Below are 25,481 nucleotides of genomic sequence, written 5' to 3'. Positions count from 1 at the left end.
AGTCTTTCCACATTTTATCTGAAGGTCTTTTTACAAAAGCCTTGAGATATGAAGATCCCTTTGGCCCTGACCCCCTCCCCATTAGGAGTGTTTCATGTGTTTTGAAATTGGTCTGATGATTGATGAAGCTCCAGTGTTCCCCTCAGGCAATCTGAGAATCACTGCTGGGGCATCACTCAATGCTCACCACACTTGAGAGGCACCCTGGGCGCTCGGACAACCACAGCACCACTTTGGGGGCCTTGAGTTACCTATGAGAGTGTAAGAAGCCTTGCTGAGTCATGGAGTTCCTCACAGATGGCACCAACATGACCCTGAAAGAGCGGCTTCATCAGGGCTTCCTTCCAGTCTGGCTTCATGACTGCTGTGAAGGGAAGGGCCTTGGAGCTTGGTAGGCAGCGTGAGCCAGGGAGGCATTTCCAGCAAAGGCTCTCAGGGTGCCCACTGGACTGAGAATGGCTTTGTGGGTGGCATTCAGAACAATGTGAAGGAGCACCTCTTGATTATGTTGAGCAGCAGAGGAAGATTGAGGTCATGTCAGGCAGTGGCAAGAGCTTATTTTTATTGCCTTTGCCATTACTCCATATGACTATCATTCAGAATTAGCATAACATATACTCAAAACTGAAGTGAGGAGACTTGTTGCGGTAGCTGTTGAAGTGGCTTTTGGTGAAGTTGACCACTTTACTAATGATGTAAACCAAACAGCCGTGGTGATATTGCTGGTAGCCGTTTTAGCAAAGGATGTGACAGCAAATAACTTTGAAACAAATGTAAGTACTTTTGGAAGTTGCAGAAGCTAAAGTGACTTTGGTCACTGCTGTCATCAGTCTGCAAACTAGTTTCTTGAAGGAAGCAAAATTTATAATTATGAACACTTAGCCATACCATGATGGCAGCTAAGATGTTCTCAAAATTTGCAACTGAACTGGCTGGGACTCTAGTTCTAAACCCAAGATCAGAGAACACACAGGGAAATGTGCAGCTTTCTACAGATGTGAGCTTCAGGAGCAGCGGTGGCAGGGGCCAGCTCCAAAAAGACCAGTTCCAAAGACTATTGCTATTTGTGTATGTCCAGGGAAGCACCAGGAGCTCTGCTACTAACAAGGTACTTTTGTTTATGATCTTTGCAAAGCATTTCAACAAACTGTTTAATATACATTTATATATTAAACAAATGTCATCCCTCTGCTGTTGACTATTTGTAGTGGTCTCATTTTGAGTCTAAATTTAAAAATTTTATATTGGTGTCTTTCAGGTTTTTCTTAAACTTTTTCAACATCTACATGTCATGTTAGAATATATTTCCCTTTAAAAGAATAAGTTAAACTGAGCAGCTGCTATTCAGACGGTTTGCTGTGCGTGTAAAGGGTATGCTATTCAGCTATCTAGCCATTTAAAAAACAATAAAAAGCCTAGAAGATGCATATTCTATGGGCATAGTGCTTTTCTTCGGTGATTAAACCTCTATTAATACATGTGTTAATCCTATGAAGTACTGTATTTCTACACAGTTAAAATGTATTAGTGGAAGAAATATAAAAGGGATTGTGAAGTGCATTTATTACTGCAGTAAATTAAGTCCTGATTAGCTGATTATCAAAACATTATCTGATTTACATTTCTATAGACTTTTGGACATATAAACAGGAAATTAATTTTGGAATTAGGTTCAGTTGGGTTTTTAAGCTCAGTAAATGAGAAAACCACATCTCTGCTCATATCCTGACTATACTCCATACAGGGGATCATCAAGCATTTGTTCACTTAGCCAGTTGATAAAATATTAAAATTTTAAAACCAAGAAACCAAATATGTTGTTCAGGTATTTCTCATTTTTATACAGTTAGCTCCTTACAGAGATTTCTGTGAAAGTGGTTAAGATTTTCTCTAGTTTTATGTTTTATTTGCTTAAGTGTTTGGCAAGGGCTGCTCTGTGGTCATGTGGCTGAGGACTACTACGAGCACCTTAGGGTTTCATTCCCAGCTCAGAAGAAATGCCTGAGTTTATAAATCCAGTGACCTACCAGAAGTCATATCAAAATGGGTTTAGTCTAGCAGAGACATCCACCTTTGATCCTTCTGCATTCCAAAATTTGAAGTATCCTTACCCTGCCATAGTGACAATTTCTCACCTTCATAATATTAAAGTGAGCAGAAACTTGCATTATGCCCTTTGACATAGTCTCATGCACTGGGACAGGAGGAGAGGATTCCCTTCCCTTGTAATGTGGCTTGCTTATTTTATTTATTTGAGATGAATCCTTGTTGCCTCAAGAGTTTTTCCCCCCCAGAGATAATAGCAGTGGCTCTCGATGGATCCATTTGTTGCCGTGGTGATGTGCCCACTCCTTTTGTTGGTGCTTCTCTACTTCAATAAGCCCCTTCCTGTTATCAGCCCGGTGAAAATGTCTGCAAGTTCTTCAGAGCTAATAAACAGCATACATCATTCCTTTCATCTGATCACTATAGTGGGGCCTTGTGAGTGAGCGTGAAGTATGAATTGTACAGCTGTACTAATGGAACTCTGAAGAATGAGGCTCGAGTCAGCAGCACAAGTGCATCAGAGGCCTTAACCCTTCAACCCTCATCCCAATCCCAGAGTGCTGGGATGCAGAAGGAACCACAAGTAACTGTACCTTGTGTGAACACTAGTATGTTAATGCATCTGGGTAACCTATATTTTAAAACAGAGTTTAGAGCCATTCTAGTAGCTCAGAATGATATTTTTGAAGAGAGCCAAGTTGACTAACATTGTCCTGTGCTGGTTCTGTTCTGTTCTTCCTCCTCCAGGAATGAAATGGAAAGGCATTTTTTGGAGCTTCTTCAGTTTAATATTAATGTTCCTGCCAGTGTTTATGCCAAATACTACTTTGACCTTCGCTCCTTAGCAGATGACAACAACCTGAATTTTCTGTTTGCTCCTCTTAGCAAAGAAAGAGCACAGAACTTAGAGGTAAGGCTGTAAAATCACTAAGTGGGGTTTTCTATCAGCCACCAAAGCCAGCATCTGTGACTAAATCATATTAAGTAGTGATTAGGAAAATGGAAAGCCTTAAAATGAACTAACACACTGAAGAGCTTATTAGCCCTTTGGCATCAGATTTCCTGTGTCTTTTATGGTTTATACAAGGGTCAACATTATTTAAAAATTATACATACTGCCTCTTCTGTGACCATAATTCAGAATATTTTAAATCAAATTTAATCTGTTCTTAATGGGTTTCCTTTTGAACTTCTATCCTTTCACATAATCATACATGAATAATTTTTTTTAGCTGGGTGCAGTGGCTCATGCCTGTAATCCCAGCACTTTGGGAGGCTGAGGTGGGAAAATCACTTGAGGTCAGAAGTTCAAGACCAGCCACTGGCCAACATGGTGAGACCCCATCTCTACTAAAAATACAAAAAAAAAAAATTCCAGCTACTTGGGAGGCTGAGGCATGAGCATCGCTTGAAACTGGGAGGTGGAGGTTGCAGTGGGCTGAGATCATGCCACTGCACTCTAGCCTGGGTGACGGAGTGAGACTATCTCAAAAAAAATTTGTGACTGTATCCCTAATTTTATCTACAGACATAATTCACTTGCCACTCCTGACTGTAATTATTCTGTTTGCAAATTCATATCATTGTTTATATATCACATTGCAGTCCTGTAAGTTTTTTAGACAAGGATTAGTGGCTAAGCCAAGAGACCTATACCCTTCACTATATAGGGTGCAGGTGTTTCAAATACTGGATGTAAGGGCCGGGTGCTGTGGCTCATGCCTGTAATCCCAGCACTTAGGGAGGCCAAGGCGGGCAGATCACTTGAGGTCTGGAGTTCGAGACCAGCCTGGCAAACATGGTGAAACCCCGTCTGAACTAAAAAAAAATACAAAAATTAGATGGGTATGGTGGCAGGCAACTGTAATTCCAGCTACTCAGGAGGCTGAGGCAGGAGAATCTCTTGAACATGGGAGGTGGAAGTTGTGGTGAGCTGAGATTGTGCCACTGCACTCCAGCCTGGGTGACAGACCGGGACTCCATCTCAAAAATTAAATAAATAAATAAATAATAAAAACCCTTGTACTTCCTATGTCCAGTATTTGCTTGTTTTTGTTTTTTGTTTCCCTGTTTGAGACAGGGTCTTGCTCTATTGCCCAGGCCGGAGTGCAGTGACATGATCTTGGCTCACTGCAACCTCTCCTCCTGGGTTCAAGCAATTCTCATGCCTCAGCCTCCTGAGTAGCTGGGCACCTGCCACCATACCCGTCTAATTTTTGTATTTTTAGTAAAGACAGGGTTTCACCTCAGCCTTCTAAAGTGCCGGGATTACAGGCGTGAGCCACTGTGCCCATCCAGAAATGGTAACTTTTATGGGGCAAAGTAATATTTTTATGGCTTGGTGAGTATACAGCAGAATTACAACTGAAATGAACACATATTTTAAACTGATACTTTCCATGGTACCTTGGTGGTACTTTAGAATAATATGTATTTCTAGGCTGGGTGAGGTGGCTCACGCCTGTAATCCCAGCACTTTCGGAGGCTGAGACAGGTGGATCACTGAAGTCAGGAGTTCGAGGCCAGCTGGCCAACATGGTGAAACTCTGTCTCTACTAAAAATATAAAAAATTAGTTGGGCATGGTGGCACATGCCTGTAATCCCAGCTACTCGGGAGACAGGCTGGATAATCACTTGAACCCAGGAGGTAAAGTTTGCGCTGAGCTGAGATCACGCCGTTGCACTCCAGCCTGGGCAATAAGAGCAAAACTCCATTTCAGGAGGGAAAAAAAAAAGAAGATATGTATTTCTACCATAATTAACGTGCAAGTGAAGTAGCACCTTTTTGTGCTTCAGTCATTAGACCTCTCATATGTTCCAGTATAGTCCAGTGCACGTCTGCCTCATTAAGATTTACTTTGAGTATATATAATAGCTAATAAGGATTGGGTAGAATTTGAATAGCTGAATAAATTTTTTTTCCACAAGCGTATGTTTGTTATATTTAAGGAATAAGTGCACAGGTAACAGATGCTATTGCTGTTAGGAGCCTATCACAATATCTTTGACATCTTTGGGAATCCAGTTTTTTAATAATAAAGTAAATTCCCTTTTGTTCTCTGGCAATGTAATCATAGCCCTTAAGGGATATTACCTTGGTAAACTGGCAGAAAGTAGCATCCCCAGAACCTGGCAGTGTAAAACAGCTAAGGTAGCTGTACCTGTGAACTATCTAAAGGAGTGTACATGTGTGGCTTTCATCAGTGGTGCTTTTTTAAAGTTGGGAACCCTTTTTAAAATTGTACTGTTTTCTGATTGACTTCCCTAGGCTATTTCTAGATTGTGTGAAGACAAAGACTTGTGTAGAGCTGCTATGAGAAGGTCTTTCAGCGCTGATAACTTCATTGGTATTCAGCGCTCTAAAGCCATCCTCTCTTAAAGGGAGACATGAGGGGTTATAACGTCACGGGACCTTCATCTACAAAGACTGAAGAAATATCACCTTTCCTGCTCAAGAACCAGCAAAATTAGTGTTTTCATCAAAAGGAAAGATCTTGAATTCAGGGGACTCATGGACAACAAGGATTATACTCCATAGGAAAGAATGGGACCTTGTCAATGCAACAAAACACTCTTCTGTCCTTTTTAATGTAAACAGAGTTACAAAAACCACTCCAAAGTGAAGGCTCCCATCCCACACGGAGATTTGCTTATTGTGTGGGCCGATAGCTGTGAACTATGTAAGGTTTTTTTAAACAATAGTTTAAATTTTTAGACTTTAAAGACACTAACCATATAACTTTTATGTTTCTTCCAGTTTTTCTCCCCCCCTCCATTTTGCTGCATATGCCTTTAAAATCAATGCAGTATTACCATTGAAACATGGGACTCTAAAGCCACTAAGGAGCGGACTGCAGCATTGTTAGGTATTGAAGGGTTCTTCCTCCCTACTGTTAACCACTGAAGCTGCTAGTCATTGGCAATCATTTTAAACCAAAAAGCTGCTGGATAACATTTGTCATTCATATTCTTTGCAAACATTACTTTAGCATTTTAGCATGTTTGGGGTCATAAACAGAGGAAGTATCAGTTATTGATATCTACTTCTCTTGGGGTCCATGTTGCATTTCTTTTGAACTATAAATGGTGCTTCTCATTTTCTGATAATTTTTCTCTTGTTAAATAAATGTATTAAAAGATATTTTCATAATGCCAACCAACATGGTGGTTCAGTGACAAAAAAAGTAAAGCAGTTTTAAGCTTTAATATAGTTTGGGCCCTCCAAGGCACTGCAGCATAATGTAAATGCTATAAACCTTTAAAAGATATCGTTTGAAAGTGTTTTTTTTAAAGCTTTTAAGAGATGGGGGTCTTACTGTGTCATCCAGGCTGGAGTGAGTGCCTGTTCACAGGTGCAGTCATAATGCACTGTAGCCTAGAACTTCCTGGCCTCAAGCTACCTTCTAGCCTCAGCCACACGAGTAGCTGGGACTATAGGCATACCCGGCACTTGTCTCCTGAATATTAAGCTTTTAATTTTTTGTTTCAGTCACTCTTGAAGACAGCAGATACTGACTGAAAGAAAAAATTAAAAGCTTTATATTCAAAATTTGCAAAATGAAACTGGGTGTGGTGATGCATGCCTGTAGTCCCAGCTCCTTGGAAGGCTGAGGCTAAAGGATTGCTTGAAGTCAAGTATTGAAGGCTACAGTGTACCATTATGGTGCCTATGGGGAATAGCTACTACACTCCAACCTGGACGTCATAGCAAGACCCCATGTCTTAAAAAAAAAATGCAAAATGCAAAAGAAATGGGTTGGGCATAGTGATTCATGCTTATAATCTCAGTACTTGGGCGGCTAAAGTGGGAGGATTGCTTGAGCGTGGGAATTCAAGACTAGTCTAGGCAACATAGTGAAACCCTGTCTGTAAAACAAATAATAAAAATAATTAGCTGGATATGGTGGCATGTGTCTGTAGTCCCAGCTACTCTGGAGGCTGAGGTGAGAGGATCACTTGAGCACAGGAGGTCAAGGCTGCATGGGCCACGATCATGCCCCTGCCCTCCAGCCTGGTGACATCCAGACCCTGTCTCAAAAGAAAAAGCCATTCAAACAAGGTTTTGTAAAGGTTTGCAGCATTTATACTTCTACAAGTATCAAAGCTTAGAATTACACTAAACTTTTGGAGTACCTTTTATCTCCATAAAATGCCCTCCTCTTTTTAAAAGTAAGTTACTTGCAGGGCTGCGCTCTGTATGCTTTGATCCCTGAAGTTTCTTTAATGTAAAGGAAGATTTTGAAGAGCAGTATTAATTAACATGTAATAAAAGGAATTGGACCCTAATGATAGGTGATAGGAACAGCTGTTTTATCATCCTACATGTTACCAGGCTGTAGGTGTCCCATTAAGTCCTGCTATTTCAGAAATAACTTACATAGCCCTTAGGAACTCTTACTTCAGGCTTTAAAAGGCAATGAGCAAATAACTTTAGGAGACTGATAACAATGTCACCTAAATTTGAAATACTAAAAAGAGATGAATGTTCTCAACGATGTGAAATCTACTTCTCCTACTTTCTCAAATATAATCCTAGGAATCTTATAAACAAAGCATTTCTGGGCCAGGAATACTTCCTCTAATACAGCAGTGCTTCACATCATATTGTGCTGCAGTTTCCATCATTTTTAAAGGACAGACACACAAATGATAAATAATGGTATAAAAATAACACAATCTACCACCTCAAAAAAAATTGTTTATGGAGTTCAGAGCTTGGAGATTCAAGTATTGATTGCAGTTTTATTTTGAAAAGAATGCTACAACTTATGTGGTTTTTATTTCTCATGTTTATATTAAAAGAAAAGCTAATAAAGTCTATTTTAATTAAAATATGGCTAGTGTGTTTGTAACATTTCTATTCACATAATGGGATTATTATTACATCTCTGCCCACCCTAGTTTTAAGTCAATCCTGATATGTCTTAAACCATTTTCAAACCAACCATAAGTTGATTTGGTCCATTTATGTTGGTCTCTAGTTAAGATATAGTAATCTGTTTCTTTTGCATATGCTCTTTTCAACCTGAAGATAATTTATTACACTTAAAATCACTGGCCATGGTACTTAATGGCATAGTGCATTAGATGGCATCTCGAATAGTTGGTTATAGTGTCTGAGAGGGAAAAGCACATTAGAATTTAAGATTAAGTAAAATGTACCAAAGGGAAAGGAAATAACAGGAATAGTGTAGAATTAGAATGAGGTATTTGAGGTTTTCAAACAGTTAAACAGGAAAGAATGGAAAGACAGGAACTAGAATCTGTGTTGCTGTTGAAAGGGCGTTCTAAGCCACGTAATTTGACTTTAACATGGTATTTTCAAGCTTACATTTCAGTTAAAAATCTACCAAATCATTGTTGGGTCAGCTTTTGCAGTTCTCACTAAATCCTGATAGTATTGCAGTATTTCCATCCACTTTAAATCTTCATTACCTAAAGTCAAATACTTAAGTAAATGATCACAGCCAGGCATGGTGGCTCATGCCTGTAATCCCAGCACTTTGGGAGCTCAAGGCGGGTGGATCACTTGAGGCCAGGAATTTGAGACCAGCCTGGCCAACATGGTAAAACCTTGTCTCTTAAAATTACAAAGAAGACAGGGTGGGGGTGGCTTACACCTGTAATCCCAGCACTTTGGGAGACCAAGGCAGGCAAATCACATGAAGTTAGGAGTTCAAGACCAGCCTGGTCAACATGATAAAACCTTGTGTCTGCTAAAAATACAAAAAAAAAAAAAAAAAAAAAAAAAGGCCAAACATGGTGATGTGTGCTTGTAATCCCAGCTACTCAGGAGGCTGAGGCAGGTGAATCCCTTGAACCCTGGAGGCAGAGGTTGCAGTGAGCCAAGATCCCACCACTGCACTCCAGCCTGGGCAACACAGTACAACTCCATCTCAAAAAGGAAATAAAATTACACAAACATTAGCAGGGTGTGGTGGCACATGCCTGTAATCCTAGCTACTCAGGAGGCTGAGGTACAAGAATCCCTTAAACCCAGGAGACAGAGTACAGTGAGTCACCACGATTGCACCACTGTACTCCAGCCTGGGCAACAGCATGAGACACTGTCTCAAAAATCATACCTGATCACCATATCTTGATAAGTTGCTGACTAGGATAAATGATCTAATTTAACTTAGAAAAAATCTATCACAGGTCACTTTTTAAGATGGTTTGCACCCTGTGATATGTCAGTAAGCAGAAATGCTGACATTTGAGTGGTCAAAGGTTTAAAAGAAAGTTTGGAAGAGCAACACTGGACATGAATCTGTGACTTGAAAAAGTTGGTAAAATAAGTATCACTAAAGCTCTCTTCCTTTGACTTTAGAAGGCAATACAGTGACTTTGATAAATGGGAAATTGGGTCACTTGAGGATAATCCATATAAATGTCACTGAAAAGCAGGTAGGTTCTCTGACAAATGTTCTGGGGCATGGAAACCACGTTGCTAGTGGGGTGGTAACTGGCATTTTTCTCAAGAGTTCTATACCTAGGGAAGATTTATTCACTAACATAAGACTTTAAAAAAAACTATGTGGCCGGGCGCTGTGGCTCATGTTTGTAATCCCAGCACTTTGGGAGGCCAAGGCAGGCAGATCACCTGAGGTTGGGAGTTTGAGACCAGCCTGGCGAACATGAAACTCTGTTTCCACTAAAATACAAAAATTGGCAAGGCACAGTGGCGGATGCCTGTAGTCCCAGCTACTCAGGAGGCTGAGGCAGGAGAATTGCTTGAAGCAGGGAGGCGGAGGTTGCAGTGAGCCAAAATTGCACCACTGCACTCTAGCCTGGATGACAGAGCGAGACTCTGTCTCAAAAAAGAAAAAAAAAAAGGACTATCTGATTACCTAGACTCAAATTTATTTTCATTTGTAGGTTTTGAGATGGAGTCTTGCTCTATCGCCCAGGCTGGAGTGCAGTGGTGCAATCTCGGCTTGCTGCAACCTCTGCCTTCCAGGTTCAAGCGATTCTCCTGCCTCAGCCTCCTGAGTAGCTGGGATTACAGGTGTGTGCCACCACACCTGGCTAATTTTTGTATATTTAATAGAGACATGGCTAAATTTTGTATATTTAATAGGGTTTCACCATGTTGGTCAGGCTGGTCTCGAACTCCTGACCTCGTGATCAGCCCACCTTGGCCTCCCAAAGTGCTAGGATTACAGGCATGAGTCACCGTGCCCGGCCCATTTGTAGTTTTTTTTTAAACTACTATAATACAGACCCCAATGATGAAATGTTAACTTTGGTATATTGTGAACTGAACTTCTACATCTTCATTACAAGAAAAAGACAAATACCTGAAACATATTTGGTAGAGTCTGGGAGGTGAAGAGTTAAGAAAATGAAAGACATATTTGAACCAAATTGCCATTTTTATAGGCTTTTTGGTTGCCTTTTGGCAATTTCATGTGGTTCACCCTAAGATGACCACTTAGGGCTCAGTATTTCTGGTTAAAGAGAAATTTTATCTTAGCCCTTTCTTTTACATTTCGTCTTTATGTAATCCGTATGTCTATACATTATTGAAATCCAACAGCACTAAATCTTGACCTTTTAACAGCTCAAGTTTCATTTCTTGGTCTAGTTTTCCTACATTTCTAAGTATTCCTTTATTTTTTACTTTTTAAAGCCAAAGCCAATTTTAATTAGAATACAGATTCAGTCTTGATTCTGTGTTTGGGCTATGCAGTGTTTCTAGAAACTAGTTTAGCTACAGTATGCAGGTTAACTGGAATCTTTACTCATTCAGCCTTTCTCCCTAACCACATTTAAGATAGCTATGATGAACTCTTAAGCAGGCTTTTTCTTTCTTTTTTTTTTTTTTGAAACTCAGTCTCGCTCTGTCACCCAGGCTGGAGTGCAGTGGCGTGATCTTGGCTCACTACAACCTCCACCTCCGAGGTTCAAGCGATTCTTCTGCCTCAGCCTCCCAAATAGCTGGGATTACAGGTGTGCACCACCACGCCCGGCTAATTTTTGTGTTTTTAGTAGAGACAAGGTTTCACCATGTTGGCCAAGCTGGTCTCAAACTCCTGACCTCGGGTGATCTGCCCACCTTGGCCTCTCAAAGTGCTGGGATTACAGGTGTGAGCCACCACGCCAGCCTCAAGCAGGCTTATTAAGTATAGCACTACTTGGAAAAGCACCTGACAGCTTGCAGAGAAATCTCCCAGTGCGTGCTAGGTGCTATACAGAGTCTGTAGATTGCACGCAGCACCTCTCAACAGATTAAGGATTGTTTTACCTTAAAGTCTAACTTCTGCCTACGTACCCATTTGTAGACCTGGCTGGGCCTGATGATGTGCCAGGAAGCAATATCTCGGAGCTCTTCAGTGAAGCCTGCTCCGTGAGTATATAGGAGCATTCTGTTTGGTTTCTAAGGGAATTTCCATTGAACTATTTGGCCAGTGAGAGAACATGCACTTAAATATGAAATAAATTTTAAGAATATTAGTTTGTGGTTTAGGATATCTAGGGTGCAGGAAGAACAAGTGGCTGTGAAAGTGAAATGGTATAGAAATTAAGAGGAGTCCTCAGTTCAATGAAAAGAGGTTAACAGTCTTTAAAAAGGGACAGGTTTGGTGATTATTACAACTTCTGTAAGGGAGTAAAGCAATTGCAATGTGATTAGGAAATTCAGTAATGGTCCCAGAACCTAAGGTCTTCAGTGAGCTATCAGTAGTATCTACTTCAAAAGACCTCAAAGGATTCCCAAATTAGACTGCTAGCTTAAAAAAAAAAAAAAAAAAAAAAATCTTAGGCCAGGCCCGGTGGCTCATGCCTGTAATCCAAGCACTTTGGAGGCCAAAGTGGGCGGATCGCCTGAGGTCGGGAGTTCAAGACCAGCCTGACCAACATGGTGAAACCCCATCTTTAAAAAAACAATAAATAAATAATAAATAAAAAAATCTGTTGCTTCATCTTCTTAACTTCAATTCTATAAATGCGTACCTGCAATCTCCAAGCTGGTGGCTCCCGTGTCTCCTCAGTGTGAGAACTGTCTCTGACAAAGGCGGAGCTTCAGGTGTTTTATGCATCTCGTCTTCCAACCCCTGCTTCACGCTTAGATGAAGATCTTTAGGACCCTCCCGCAACAAAATCATCCCGGTCTCACCATGACCCACTGTGGCAATGCTTGATATTGATCACTGTGACCCGCTGCCAAAGCATTAGCACCGGGTTCCAGGACGTGCAGGCTTCATCAGGCTCACAGGTCTCTTGCAATTCCCTTTCATTACCTACTTGAGCCCATCTGTGTTCCCCAAAACAGCTGTTCCTAACTTACTGCCCTTATTCGTTCTCCTCACCTGCTCACAACACAAATCATGTATCCTCAATGTAGGCTGAGGACTACATGGCATCTGCACCTTCGAAAACCTGTTTCCTCTGGCATTCAATGCCTTCTTTAAAGTAACTCTTCTCATCTGGTGGAGAGGATTCCATCTCTAACTCTAAAATCAACCTTCTTTATCCACCCTTTCCACTACTTTATTCCCTTCTGCTTTAAAAGTGCATTCATCTCCGCAATTTGGGGATGCAATTCCTTAAATGCCCCAGTGTTTCTCACGATGTGGTCCCCAACCCACCTGTCTCTCATGAGCTAAAAGTGCCTGTGAAAAACAAAGCTTCTCTAAATGCAATGTGGTGTCCTGCACTGGATCCTGGAACAGATGGGGAACGTTAGTGGAAAATCTGATGAAGTATTCGGTTAATAGTAACGTGCCAACATTAACTGCTTAGTTTTAACAAATGTTAACATCGGGGAAATGAGTAAGAGGCATACAGAAACTCATTTTGGCAACTTTTGGTAAATCTAAAATTATTCCAAAATTAAAAGCTTATTTTTGTAAAAAAATAGCTTATTGGGTCCCAGAGCTACTGAATCTCAATTCCTGGGGCTGAGGCCTGGGAACTGACATTTTTAACATGAACCCCAAATGATTCTTATGCAGATACAAATTTGAAAATCTAACCTCTCAATCTCCTTTCATTCCATGTCTGAACACTGCTTCCTCATTGTCTTGCTTACCTTAACTTTGCCTTAACCTGAGTCAATCCTTTAAATTTTTAACCCTAAAATATAAATTCCCCTTTCACAAATGAGAAAACTGAAATACCCAGAGGTTGTGTCCAGGATCATACAGCCCAAAACTGGTGGAACTGGGGTTTGAGTTCCTAGTAAGTCTGGCTTCCAAATCTATGCTCATAGCCACTCTGCCTCTCAACCTTGTTACCATCCGTGGACAAACTAAGGAGCTCTGTAACTAAATCACTAAAAGATTAGGCATCATTGCCAATATTATCCTGAGCCCATTTATTTCTGCAACCTTCTTTTCTTTTTTTTTTTTGAGATGGAGTTTCACTCATTTCCGAGGCTGGAGTGCAACGGCGCGATCTCCACCTTCCAGGTTCTAGCAATTCTCCTGCCTCAGCCTCCCGAGTAGCTGTGATTACAGGCATGTGCCACCGTGCCTGGCTAATTTTGTATTTTTAGTAGAGATGGGGTTTCTCCATGTTGGTCAGGTTGTTCTTCAACTCCTGACCCCAGGTGATCTGCCTGCCCCAGAGTCCCAAAGTGCTGGGATTACAGGCATGAACCACTGTGCCCAGTCTGTTTCTGCCACAAAGCCCAACAGTCCCTCTGTTCCAGCTTGTGACTTTGCCTTCTCCGAACTTTTCCAATGAGGGAAAATGAGTGACAAGAAAGCATGGGGAAGATGTGCTAACTAGTGTCCTGTACATGTAAGGTACAGTTGCTCTCCTCTTAGGAGTCAACTCAACTCTATTTTCTAATCTGCCTCTCCTAGCTACCTCGTGCACCAATCTAATAAAGTTCCTAGTGCTCAGCTTGACATTGAATTACATACTCTTATTGTTAACTAACCTCTTATGGGATTTATGTTGTCTCCTACAAGTAATAAAGTTCCTAGTGCTCAGCTTGACATTGAATTACATACTCTTATTGTTAACTAACCTCTTATGGGATTTATGTTGTCTCCTACAAGTATTGTAAGCTAGTAACCCATGTTCTCCCACATACTTATGTCTCAGAGCACTGGTGAACCCTGTCTACCAGGCATTAAAATGAGGTGGTGTTTGGTAGATTGGTAGCTAATCTGCATTTTGCCAAAGTAGCACCAGCAGAAGGTGGTCTGACAATAGTTTCTCAGGCTAAGAATCTGTCCAGATGATTAGGGAAGAGCCAGTTCAGTCAGCTTCTCCCGTCTCTTCTGGGCTCCCTGACTTGTATTTAGAATACAGTACAAATTGCAGATCCAACTGCTGGATGATAAAGTTTTGGGAGTTCCTGCCCTCTAACCAGACACACAAAACAGCACCATCTCTAATCAAATTGGTTTGGTATAAACGGAAGGTTTATAAAATAGAACACAATCTCAGGCAACATCTGTTCTTCCACACATCTCCCTTCAGCAAGTGAATCATGAGACAATCACAGGATTGGCGGGTGTGAGATCTGGGAAATATATTCAAATGAAACATGTTTCTTAACTAGTTCTGTCTCTGGTGATGGGAATTTGCTTGATTTTACTTACTAATAAAATTTTTGCTGCTTACATTTTAAGTACATCTGAAAAACCTGATTATGAAGTTAGAATCCATGTATCTCCTCAAATACTCTTAGAAAGCAGTGTCTTTTCATAAAAACATGAGGAGAAAAAGACATCTACAGCACCTTTGTATTGTCTTTACCATTACTTTAATGCATTTTAAAATTTATCTACATTAATTGGGAACAAAGAAAAATAGACATTTCTTTGTTTTTCATAAATAACTAATCTTCATATTTGATAAAAATCTCAAACCATTATTTTACCTTCCCACAAATATAATACATACAAAATTTTTCTGAAGGTCAACAAATGAAGTATCTTGAGACTAACATAACCACATACAACTGCTGTTTCTACTGACTCCCAGGAACGAAGCAGAAACAAAAACTCATCCAGCAGCTCTGGGTTTCCTTTTGTAAGTGTTACAGATTCAGAATTGTAATCATGTATCATCTGCCAGTCATAATTTATGGATTCAAATTGATTGTCTACAAATAAAATATCGCTGGCTCCAATGTGTAATGCCTGGATTTAACATGACAGTGACTACTGCATGGGATAGGCACTATACATATGTGGAAATCAGAAGTATTCAATGCCCTGGACTCGAACTACTGACTCGGTATGTGCCTCATTTGGCTCAGTAATAAATTCACCTGCACCAAACCCGTATCAAAAGTCACCAAATCTTTCATATATATAATATATATTATGTATATACACACCCACAAAACATACATACTATACACACAGTTTGTAACAACATGAAATCATATGGTCTTAAAATGATGTACCCGCAGACAGACACTATCCTGGCTGAAATAAATCCTGTAATTATCAGGTTACAAGAAGCTTTTGAAAGCCTTGACTCAGGTTAGCTACTTATATTCTGCCTACCCTTCACCCTGCTTTAATGTCTTGGCAGTTCTTTCAGAATGACCCTCCCCAACCTAGACAGCTTTCTTTCCCAGGATCACCTGATTGGACTTTGGAAACAAGAGCAGCCAGAGGGAGCAGGCAATTCTTAGCCACTGTCCCTCACACCTGCCTACATGTGTGATGTGCTCTGTCCTGTTGGCCACATTTGGTGTTAGAAAGCAGTTATTCAAAGCTTTGTCCCTCCTACCCCCCTTGGGCTTTCTGTAGAGCACAAAAGTGAAAGAAGCTTCTCTGGCAGGGGTAGCAGTTCATTAAAATATACAACTACATTTCCTAGCTCTGGGGTTCCCATTCTGTACTGGAGAGTGCAGGTCACGGATGCTGTTATTAAGGTTCGGTGTGTGATCCATGAGGTTTTCTCCTGGCAGCCAGCGTCAGGATTAGTGCAGCTTCAGCCCAGAAGGAAACAGCCTAATGAATACCAACTTTGAAACAGTGCTGTCGGTACATTATTTAAGCTTGGACATGTGCACAATTACACACAACACACACACATGGGCCTTGGTCACTGGCAATGGTCATGAGAAAATATGACAAAGGTTTGCAAGGATAAACCAATAAGGCACCAAGAAAAATTGTTTCCAGCCAATTTGACCATTTCAAAATGTGAGAAGGGAAATCATAGAAATTAAAAAGATTTCCTAAAATCTGTTCAGCTGATTCACTGAGAGGTCCCATTAGTTCCTTTAGACAACCTACCTGAATCGAATCCTCATCCCCTAAACTATTAAGTGAAGCATTGCTTAAAAATCGAACTGAGCCGGGCACGGTGGCTCACGCCTGTAATCCCGGCACTTTGGGAGACCAAGGCGGGCAGATCATGAGGTCAGGAGTTTGAGACCAGCCTGACAAACATGGTGAAACCCTGTCTCTAATAAAAATACAAAAATTCGCCGGATGTGGTGGTGCATACCTATACTCCTAGTTACTTGGGAGGCCGAGGCAGGAGAATCACTTCAACCCGGGAGGCGGAGGTTACGGTGAGCTGAGATTGTGCCATTGCACTTCAGCCTGGGCAACAAGAGCAAAACTGCATCTCAAAAAAACCCCAAAAACCAAACTTAAAGGGACAGCCCTGAAGCTGTACATGAGACTCAACTGGGCCCTAAGTCTGCCCCAGCTTCACAAAGCTGGCTGTGACCAAGTTGCTGAACTACTCCACAACCTTTTATTTTACAGTTGTTTTCATGAGCATGACTTGTTTCCATAATCACATGCAAATTGGGGGAAATAAGTATATGGATGGAAACAGGGGGTGGCCATAAGTAAATCCAGTTTCTTTCCCCTGGGGTGGCTGATATCAGTAAGACTTAGGGAAGCAGTATCTTTGCCTCTCTTAGGGGATAAGGGAAGAGAGAGACAGCAGAGGTGAGAACAGAGACAAAGAAGTGCCTCTGAAAGTTGGTCTGGAATTAGACTCCTAAGATCATGACTTACATTGCCTCCCCTTAGGCTTAGCATCCTTTGTTTTAACTGGCTTATTTTTTAAAGTCAATTAGTTGTTCAGCATGTTGCTAAAACAAACAAGAAATTCAAAAATAAATTAAATCACTTTCACCCACTTCATCCCACAGCTTTTGGATACACTGCACATCATTTCTAGATTTCTCCACAAAGAAAAGGAGGGGGAACCCAAATTAGGCACAATGACTGAAGGCAGCAGAGCAGTCTATGTACTTTCTGGGAAGATATAGGAAATGAGGGAAAAGGTCAAGGTGATCAGAGAAGGTTCTCTCATTTGAAAAACAGGAGAGGAATTGGCACTCAGTCAAGGGATCTATTTCAAGATTCTAGGAAGAGTCTTCTTCCTAGAAGAATAAATAGAGGAATAAAATAGGCACAAAGTTATGTAGCTATTTGTAGGAGATTTTGTAGAATCCACTGAAATTTTAATTTTGATTTGGAGGATAAGTTGGGTAAGAGCAGTGCATTTTAATAAATATGAAGTTTTTGAGAGTCCTTAATACTAGGTTTCTTCCCACCAGTACAGTGTTTCAATTCCCTCTGGGAACTATGCATTTGTCAAATTAACATCCATGAAGTAAAAACTGACCTAGGCTTAAATTGTACTTTTCCAACTTTGGTAGAAGTGAATTACACATGCCTAGACCCCAGTTGTTTTCCTAGACAGGCTTTCTCAAATGTTAATTGCTCTGGCCATTTTAGCTTCCTAAATTTAGTACCCAGTACTGGTCACTGGAATTTTGTTGGCTGAGGCACTGTCACCCCCTTCCCCATTAATGGCCCCACACTCTTCATGAATAAATGCTTAAACAGATTAGAAAAGCAAACAGAATTTTCTAACAGCAAAGAAACCTCTGTATGTGTGTGTTCATCAATATATAGGCTTTCATAATGAACGAAGGAATGGTTAAACAGATTAGTAAAGCAAACCAACTGCCAAGAAGTGTGTGGTGTGTGTGTGTGTTCATCAACATACAGGCTTTCTCAGAAAACTACAGAGGTAGCAAAACACTGATCTATATTTTAAAAGGTTGTGTAAGCATGTTATGGGTCTTATTTGTTTTCAGAGAGGGCAGAGAGCAACATCTTGCTGCTTTTTGACTATCTGGTTATAAACTAGTCCAAAGTCCAGGGACACTTATTTTCCCTTATTTGGGCCAATGTTTGTTCACAGGTAGCCAGCCTCCCTCTCCCAGTTCAAGCATTTCACTCAAGGGTGGGTGTGGTTTCTAATCACAGCTCTCCAGGAGAGGAGGAATAAGAAAAAAGCAGAAAAGATTGTTTAACATGATAAAGGGGGCGTTGAGAGGGTGCGGCAAGTAAGTGTTGGAAATTTACTTTAATTATTGGCAGTACATCCATTTTTGTCCTTGTATTTAAAAAAGAGCCCCCTTTAGCAACTGCCACTAAGTATTGTCCAGAGGGAGGGGGTTTACACTTTTACCAAAATTATAACACAATTTCCTTAAAAAAAAAAAAAAAAGGGTGGGGGGGAATCACTGAAGCCTAAGAACCACCCACTCCCTCTCAGGCACAAAGCTGCCAACTCACCAGCCTAGAATTCAAGCTCCACCAATAACTATCGCTTTGGGTCTCACAACTGCAAATATTTATGCCAGATTCTCTATAATGCTACCTCTAACTTATTCGAGACACAACGATGGTGAGGTTAGGAGTGAGAATTATTACAAGCACTACAGAAAAGAAACAACCTCCCTCTATAAACAAAGCTAAAAAGGAACACAAAATCACTAAGTACTTCCTAACCTTCTCACTTTGGGGAGGGCCTAAGCACATTATGCTCCCCCCCCAGGTATGCCCTGGGGCCATAAACTGCAGCTCACCTTAAAGAATCATGGACACTTTAAGCAGTGGCAGGAGAAGCTAGATGAAAAAGCACACCCAACAACTTCCCAGTCACAGCAACCGAAACGTTCACTGTTCACATTTTTTTAAAAAAGACACACGTATAGGAAATATATTTTCCCAATTGAGAACACACAGTTCAAAGAAACCTGAACTAAGTGGAACTTCATGACAAGGCCAACCTCAGGATTGTAAAGCCCCCAAAGCAAAGGTAAATTTTGTTGCCAAAATGCAACAAAGTTACAAAGAAAAATACATATAAATTAAAAAGAAGGTTCCCATAAAGAAGGCAGTCAGAAACGCAAAATAGAACACACGTGAGCTGGGCCTCCTGGAGAAGACTTGGGATAGGTTCTTCCCGGAAAAGAACTTCCCTCTCTCCAAGTCGCCGCGGGAGGGGGCAACAGCACCGTGAAGGTAAACGGAAGTGACCTTGGCAAAACTACCAAACAAAACGCCCCCCTCCCCTCAGCTCTCCAGCCGGGTCCCTCCTACACGTGCGACAGGGACACCTGTTTGTGGTAGGCGGCGGCGGGGCCCGGCGGCCCGGTCCTGCCGGTGAGTGAGGCGCTGGCCTCGGGGTAGTCCCCGGCGGCCATGGCGCCTCCGCTCTTGTGGCCGCGCTGCGGGCGGCAGCAGCAGCGGCTGGTGAAACGCCGCCACGACTCCACCGTCTTGCCCGACCAGATCCAGACACCCGACGTGATGCCCACCACCAGGCACATGAAGTACTTGAGCATGAGCACCCAGTACTCGGGCTTGGCGCGCGGCTGGCCGGCGTCGGGGGCCGGGCAGGCGCAGGTGAGCGCCGCCTCCCAGCTCTCGCGGTAGTGCTGCTCGTACAGGTAGCAGGCCACCACGATGCTGGCGGGCACGGTGTAGAGCAGCGTGAAGATGCCGATGCGGATCATGAGCTTCTCCAGCTTGTCCGTCTTGGTGCCGCCCTGCTTGATGACGCTACGGATGCGGAAGAGCGACACAAAGCCCGCCAGCAGGAAGAGCGTGCCCACCAGCAGGTAGAGCACCAGCGGGCCCAACACGAAGCCGCGCAGCGAGTTCAGGTTCTGGTTGCCCACGTAGCAGATGCCGGCCACCGGGTCCCCGTCCACGGAGCTCAGCGCCAGCGCCGTGATGGACTTGACGCTGGGGATGAGCCACGCAGCCAGGTGGAAGTACTGCGCGTAGCCCGCGATGGCCTCGTTGCCCCACTTCATGCCGGCTGCCAAGAACCAAGTGAGCGACAGGATGACCCACCAGATGGAGCTGGCCATGCCGAAGAAGTAGACCAGGAGGAAGACGATGGTGCACAGCGCAGGGCCCGTGGTCTCGTAGTGGATGTGGTTGTGCTCACGGCTGCAGGCCACGCTGGCATGGCCCACGACCAGGCGCACTAGGAAGCCCAGCGACACGCACAGGTAACAGGCGGACAGGAAGATGATGGGGCGTTCAGGATAGCGGAAGCGTTCCATGTCTATGAGGAACGTGGCCACTGTGGTGGACGTGGAGATGAAGCACAGCACAGACCACAGGCCGATCCAGAAGGTGGCGAACGTGCGCTCATCGGAACTGAAGGACGGCTGGTAGCAGGGTACCGCGCAGTTGGGCACCCGCCCCGTCCGCACCTTGTTGTAGAGCGGGTGTGACTCCTTCAGGATCGGCACGAAGGGATCGCGACACTTGCACACGGACGGGCCCCCAGCGGGGCATTCGCCCCCTGAGGCCGGCGCCCCTGGTGGGCCTGGAAGCGTGGGCTTGGCTGGGAAGGGCCTGGGGGGCGCCGTGGTGGCCTCGCTGCGGTTGTAATCCATGCACAGGACCTCGGCGTCGCGGCCCAGCACCGGGAGGCGGTCGCAGCTCATGCGCTCGGGCCAGGCGAAGCCGTACTGGCGCATGAGCGGCGAGCAGCCGGCCTTGGCGCGCTCGCACACCGAGCGGCAGGAAGGCAGCGGCTTGTGATAGTCCGGCAGGCAGATGGGCGTGTACATGGAGCACAGGAAGAAGCGCAGGTCCGGCGAGCAGTGGATCTCCACCAGCGGCCAGAACTGGTGCACCTCCAGGCCCGCCTCGTCCTGCGTGTCGTGGTTGAACTGGTTGGGCATGTGCGTCAGGTTGTAGCCGATGCCGCGGCACATGGGCACCGTGATTTCCTGGCACACCGGGGCCTTGGACGCGGCGGTCGCCCGGCCCGCCAGCTGCGCCAGGAGCAGCAGCAGCAGAGAGGGAGGCGCGGATGGGTCAGACCGAGCCATCGCCCCCTCCCTCCCCTCGCCTCCAGTAGCCCGCGAGGGACCCACGCAGGCAGAGGAATCCGGGCTGGGGCTTCTCCCTCCGGCGTCTCGTGTGTGGCGCCGGGGATGGCAACCTGTTGGTTGCTTTTTCCTTTAAAGAAATCCGTCCAAAGATCAACTGCTTCAGGAAGGCGCTGCCTTCGCTGGCAGCGCTCCGCTCCTCGCCGAGTAGGGCTGGGGAGACACGGTTAGGGCTTGGATTCCCGGGAAAGGACTCTAAAAAAGAAGGGGGACAAGATTGCAACCACTCCCGGTTAGAGGGGAGTCAACGGCTGGGTCCCCGCGAGCGGTCTCCAAATCTCTAAGTTAACCCCTCTCCTTTCCTCCCTCCTCCGCCTCCTGGAACCAAACTACTGACTTCCCCACCCTCTCTTTCCAAGCTGGGCCCTCCAGGCAGTGCCCGGAGACCAAAAGGCTCAGCCTCCCGGAAAAGGGCACAGGAACCGGGCGGGAGAACAGGGAGAAAGGGAAGGCTCTCACCTCCACAGATCCCGCCGAGAGGAGCAGACAGTCCGCAGCCAGCCTGGGTCCTCCGCCCCTGGGACACTCCGCTGAGAAGCGCGACTCACAGCTGGGCCGGCGCCGGGAAAGTTTAGCGACAGGCTGGGTATCCGTGGCAGCGGCACATGGCAGCAGGTGGGGGCGACTCAGAGAGGGGGGCGTCCCCAGAACAGGGGCGGCGCAGGCCGGTCACTAGCCCTCTCCTCTTCGGGGGCCCCCCGCATGATCCAGACGGGGCCGGGCAGGGGCAGGCCGTGCGTTCTCCCCGAGGCCGGGAGTTGGACGGAGGGCGAACGCGCCTGGCAGCACCTGGGCGGGAGGAAGGCGGGATGCGGGCGCCGGGGGATCCCACCGACTCACAGCACCGCGAGCAGCCGGCGCTGGCCGGGCCGGGACTGCATGGTGCGCGCTCGCCGCTGCGTCCCGCCCGCCGCTCGCCTCCTCCCCTGCAGGGGGCTCCGCGCTCCAGTGAACTCCTGGGGGCGGTGGCGGCGCTCTCGGGACGCGTCCGGCTGGGCTCCTCCCCCGCGCTTTCGCACCTTTTTGCCCACCTTGGGCGAGTACGGAACCTAGCGTGGCGGCGGCGACAGCGGAGTCACGGCCGCGGGCTGGCTGCCCTCTCCCGCCCCGCCCGGGTCACCTGCTTCTAATGCCTGCCGGGAGGCCCCGCCCCGGCCCCGCCCCCTCAGGCCCGGGCGCGGTTGGTGGGCCGCCTCGCCACGCTCTCCGCGCGTCCCCGCCCACTGCCCCGCGGGCTCGGCCTTTCCCCCGTCGCCCTCCTGCCCCGCCCGGAGCGGGCCGCCGAGCGCTGACCAATCGCGGGCCGAGAGTCAATGGCGGCTGGGCGAATGCTAATTACGCCGAACCCGGTCGGGAAGCCCTGGCCAGAAGTCCCTCCGGAGTTCTCTGCCCGCGCTCTGGGTGCAGGACTCGCTCCTGTAACGTCCCGCCTTAGGCACCTTTGCTCCCCCGGCCCCGGCCCTTTCTGGCTGCAGGGAAGCGTCCTTATAGAGTTCGGTGCTTCTTTGAAAGAACTGCTCAAAAAGCCATTCTTAGCCGTGCCTCCTGTCTCCCTTCAGCGCTGACTTGGAGCTGTGTGAAAGAAGAGAGACTACTTACTGAGCCTTTTACCGTGTGCCCACCAAGTGTTCATCGTTTACCTCTTACGACGAGATCGCACTCAGTACAATTCTGAGGCACGTACTCCTTACAGGTGAAGAAACCGAGACTTCGACTTGGCCAAGGCAACCGAGCTAGTCGTAGTTCCCCAAGAAAGGGCAACCTCGGCGAGTTCACCGCCATATTCCGAGCGCCTGGCACATAGTAGGCGCCTAAATGGCATCCCTGGGATTCGAACCCAGGTAGAGGCGGCGGCATTCACTGTCGTGGCCGCCCCTCCCCCTATACGATCGCAGTCTCCCTGGCTTCGACCTTTACTTTTGCATCTCGGAACAAAATCTTGATGTGACAAGAAAGTGGATTTCTTTCTGCCTTTAGAAAACTCATATGTGAGTCCTTTATTAGTCGAGGTTCATAATCCCAGGCAGTTCCGAAGTCGCCTGCAGAGAGAAGCGGCACCGACTAAGGGCTCTCTGCTGGGCAGGGCGCCGGCCTACCCGTCCCCTCCCGTTCCCAGCTGCCCGCTGCTTAGCCGCGCACTCGCGCGCCGCAGGGGGCGGAGGGCGCAAGGATGGCGGGGACGCGGCGACGCTCTTCAGCTGAGCTATTATGCTGCAAGTTTTAAATGTCCTAAAAATGCCTCTTTTCTATGTGTTCTAATTAGATTGGAAGACTGAGGTATTTAGCATACTTGAAATTCATTCACACGCTTAGGAAGAGGGTTTAAATTGTTTCCTTCTCCCCAAACTCTTCCTTCCACCAGGCAAAGGGTGAAACTAGGCAAGAGGGCCTGGGGACACTTGAAGGGATACGGACTGGACTAACTGGATCAGATCCAGATCAACCGCGGTTTCTTGTCAATCGTCTGTCCTGGATCCCATAGGCACAAGTTGGAAGAAAGTGCCACTCCCCTCCTGCCTATCAACAATCCCTTGTGGGCAATAATGAAGAATCCCAGTCTCCATGTTAAAAAGCAACAAATATCATCAATCACTTCACAGATATCAAAACTATTTTATTTTATTTATTTTATTTTTTTAAAAATGGGCTTTCACCATGATGGCCAGGCTGGTCTTGAACTCCTGACCTCAGGTGATCCACCCACCTTGGCCTCCCAAAGTGCTAGGATTACAGGCGTTATCAAAACTATTAATAATAAATGTTTAAAAGGCAGGCCGCCATGGCTCACCCCTGTAATCCTAATACTTTGGGAGGCTGAGGTGAGAGGATGGCTTGAACCCAGGAGATTGTAGGCTAGCCTGAGCAACATAGCAAGATCTCCCCACTCTAAAATACATTAATAAATAAATGAATAAATATACATGACATCTTTCATTCTCTGGAATTCTACAGGTGTTCATATTTTATCTCTTGTGTTTTGGAACTACTTGTGGATCTGGGTCAGAGAGCATCCCAGGATTGAAAACAGTGGGAGTTGAAAAGCTGTGGGCATAGCAGTGAAGAAGAAAGGGCAGCCCTCAGTGGAAAGTATGTGCAGACTGTGAACATGCCAAGGGAGGCCCGTCTCATTCTGTGCTCTTTATGTAACGTGTATATTACTGGGGATGGACAAGTGTTGGCTAATAATAAAAATTATTTGAAGTTGGAGAATGTTAATCATTCACACTGGAATTTAGCCAGAATATTTGTGTTATTTCACACCGTTGTGTCAGAGGCATTTGAACAAGAACAACTCCATCTTGGATAGGGACTGGGTAAAATAAGGCTGAGACCTACTGGGCTGCATTCCCCAGAAGTAAAGGCATTCTAACTCACAGAATGAGATAGGAGGTCAGCACAACTTACAGGTCATAGAGGCCCTGCTGATAAAACAGGGTGCAGTCCAGAAGCCGGTTAAAACCCATCAAAAACAAGATGTCGGGGAGAGTAACCTCTGGTCGTCCTCACTGCTCCTTACACCTTAATTATAATAGATTAGCATGTTAAAAGACACTCCCACCAATGCCAAAGCATTGTTTACAGATGCCATGGCTACTGTTACCATACTGCCTGTATGGTCTAAGATGGGGAGGAAGCTTCAGTTCCAGGAATTGCCTGCCCCTTTCCCAGAAACTCACAAATAATCCACCCCTTGTTTAGCATATAATCAAGAAATAACCATAAAAATGGGCAACCAGCAGCCCATGCCGCTGCTCTGCCTGTGGAGTAGCCATCCTTTACTTTTCTTTTTCTATTCTTTCTTTTTTTTTTTTTTTTTGAGACAGTCTTGCTCTGACTCCCAGGCTGGAGGGCAGTGGCGCGATCTTGGCTCACTGCAACCTCTACCTCCCGAGTTCAAGCGATTCTCCTGCCTCAGCCTCCCAGGAAGCTGGGACTACAGGCCTATGCCACAACACCCGGCTAATTTTTGTATTTTTAGTAGAGTCGGTGTTTCGCAATGTTGACCAGGTTGATCTGGAGCTCCTGGGCTCAGGTGATCCACCCACCTCGGCCTCCCAAAGTGCTGAGATTACACGCGTGAGCCACCGCACCTGGCCCTTTCTTAACAAACTTGCTTTCATTTTACTCTGTGTACTCGCCCCAAATTCGTTCTTGCATGAGATCCAAGAACCCTCTCTTCGGGTCTGGATCGGGTCCCTTTTCCAGCAACAGTTTTGGAGCAAACAATATTATCCACTGGTTTGTAAACCTTTTCTTTTTTTTTCTTTTTTTTTTTTTTTT

At 45.1% G+C, this 25,481-nt stretch overlaps 2 protein-coding genes, 1 long non-coding RNA gene and 1 pseudogene across 5 annotated transcripts in view; 2 read left to right on the top strand and 2 right to left on the bottom strand.

Annotated features, from left to right (window-relative positions):
* The window catches only part of CCNYL1 (cyclin Y like 1), a 45,549-nt gene extending 37,670 nt beyond the window's left edge, over window positions 1-7,879 (top strand). Inside the window, exons 9-10 of one of the 2 annotated variants that reach the window (XM_032278454.1) lie at window positions 2,794-2,956; window positions 5,316-7,879. In XM_032278454.1, the coding sequence (XP_032134345.1) occupies window positions 2,794-2,956; window positions 5,316-5,426 (274 nt within the window). In that variant the 3' untranslated portion in view covers window positions 5,427-7,879. The remainder of the gene's footprint in view (window positions 1-2,793; window positions 2,957-5,315) is intronic. The other variant, XM_032278455.1, reaches the window with a different exon arrangement.
* Window positions 7,880-13,543: 5,664 nt separating this feature from the next.
* On the top strand, window positions 13,544-25,274 carry LOC116551875. The gene is made up of 3 exons (XR_004269096.1): window positions 13,544-13,573; window positions 23,867-23,891; window positions 25,234-25,274. It is a non-coding gene; the product is annotated as an uncharacterized LOC116551875 (long non-coding RNA).
* On the bottom strand, window positions 14,735-18,928 carry LOC116551874 (annotated as a pseudogene). Its single transcript, XR_004269095.1, has 2 exons — window positions 16,623-18,928; window positions 14,735-16,316 (listed from the first exon to the last, which is right to left on the bottom strand). The product of XR_004269095.1 is annotated as an uncharacterized LOC116551874 (transcript).
* On the bottom strand, window positions 18,943-22,285 carry FZD5 (frizzled class receptor 5). Its single transcript, XM_032278453.1, has 2 exons — window positions 21,660-22,285; window positions 18,943-21,395 (listed from the first exon to the last, which is right to left on the bottom strand). Exon 2 carries the CDS (start codon window positions 21,138-21,140, stop codon window positions 19,383-19,385), a length of 1,758 nt encoding a protein of 585 aa, XP_032134344.1. The 5' UTR covers window positions 21,141-21,395; window positions 21,660-22,285; the 3' UTR covers window positions 18,943-19,382.
* Window positions 25,275-25,481: the final 207 nt, after the last annotated feature.

This window comes from Sapajus apella, unplaced genomic scaffold, assembly GCF_009761245.1.
Source record: "Sapajus apella isolate SASKATOON/1434 unplaced genomic scaffold, GSC_monkey_1.0 scaffold10, whole genome shotgun sequence".
Classification (NCBI taxonomy): Eukaryota; Metazoa; Chordata; class Mammalia; order Primates; family Cebidae; genus Sapajus; species Sapajus apella.
The sequence above is the reverse complement of the archived record's forward strand: the minus strand, read 5'-3'. Positions and strand labels throughout refer to the sequence as shown.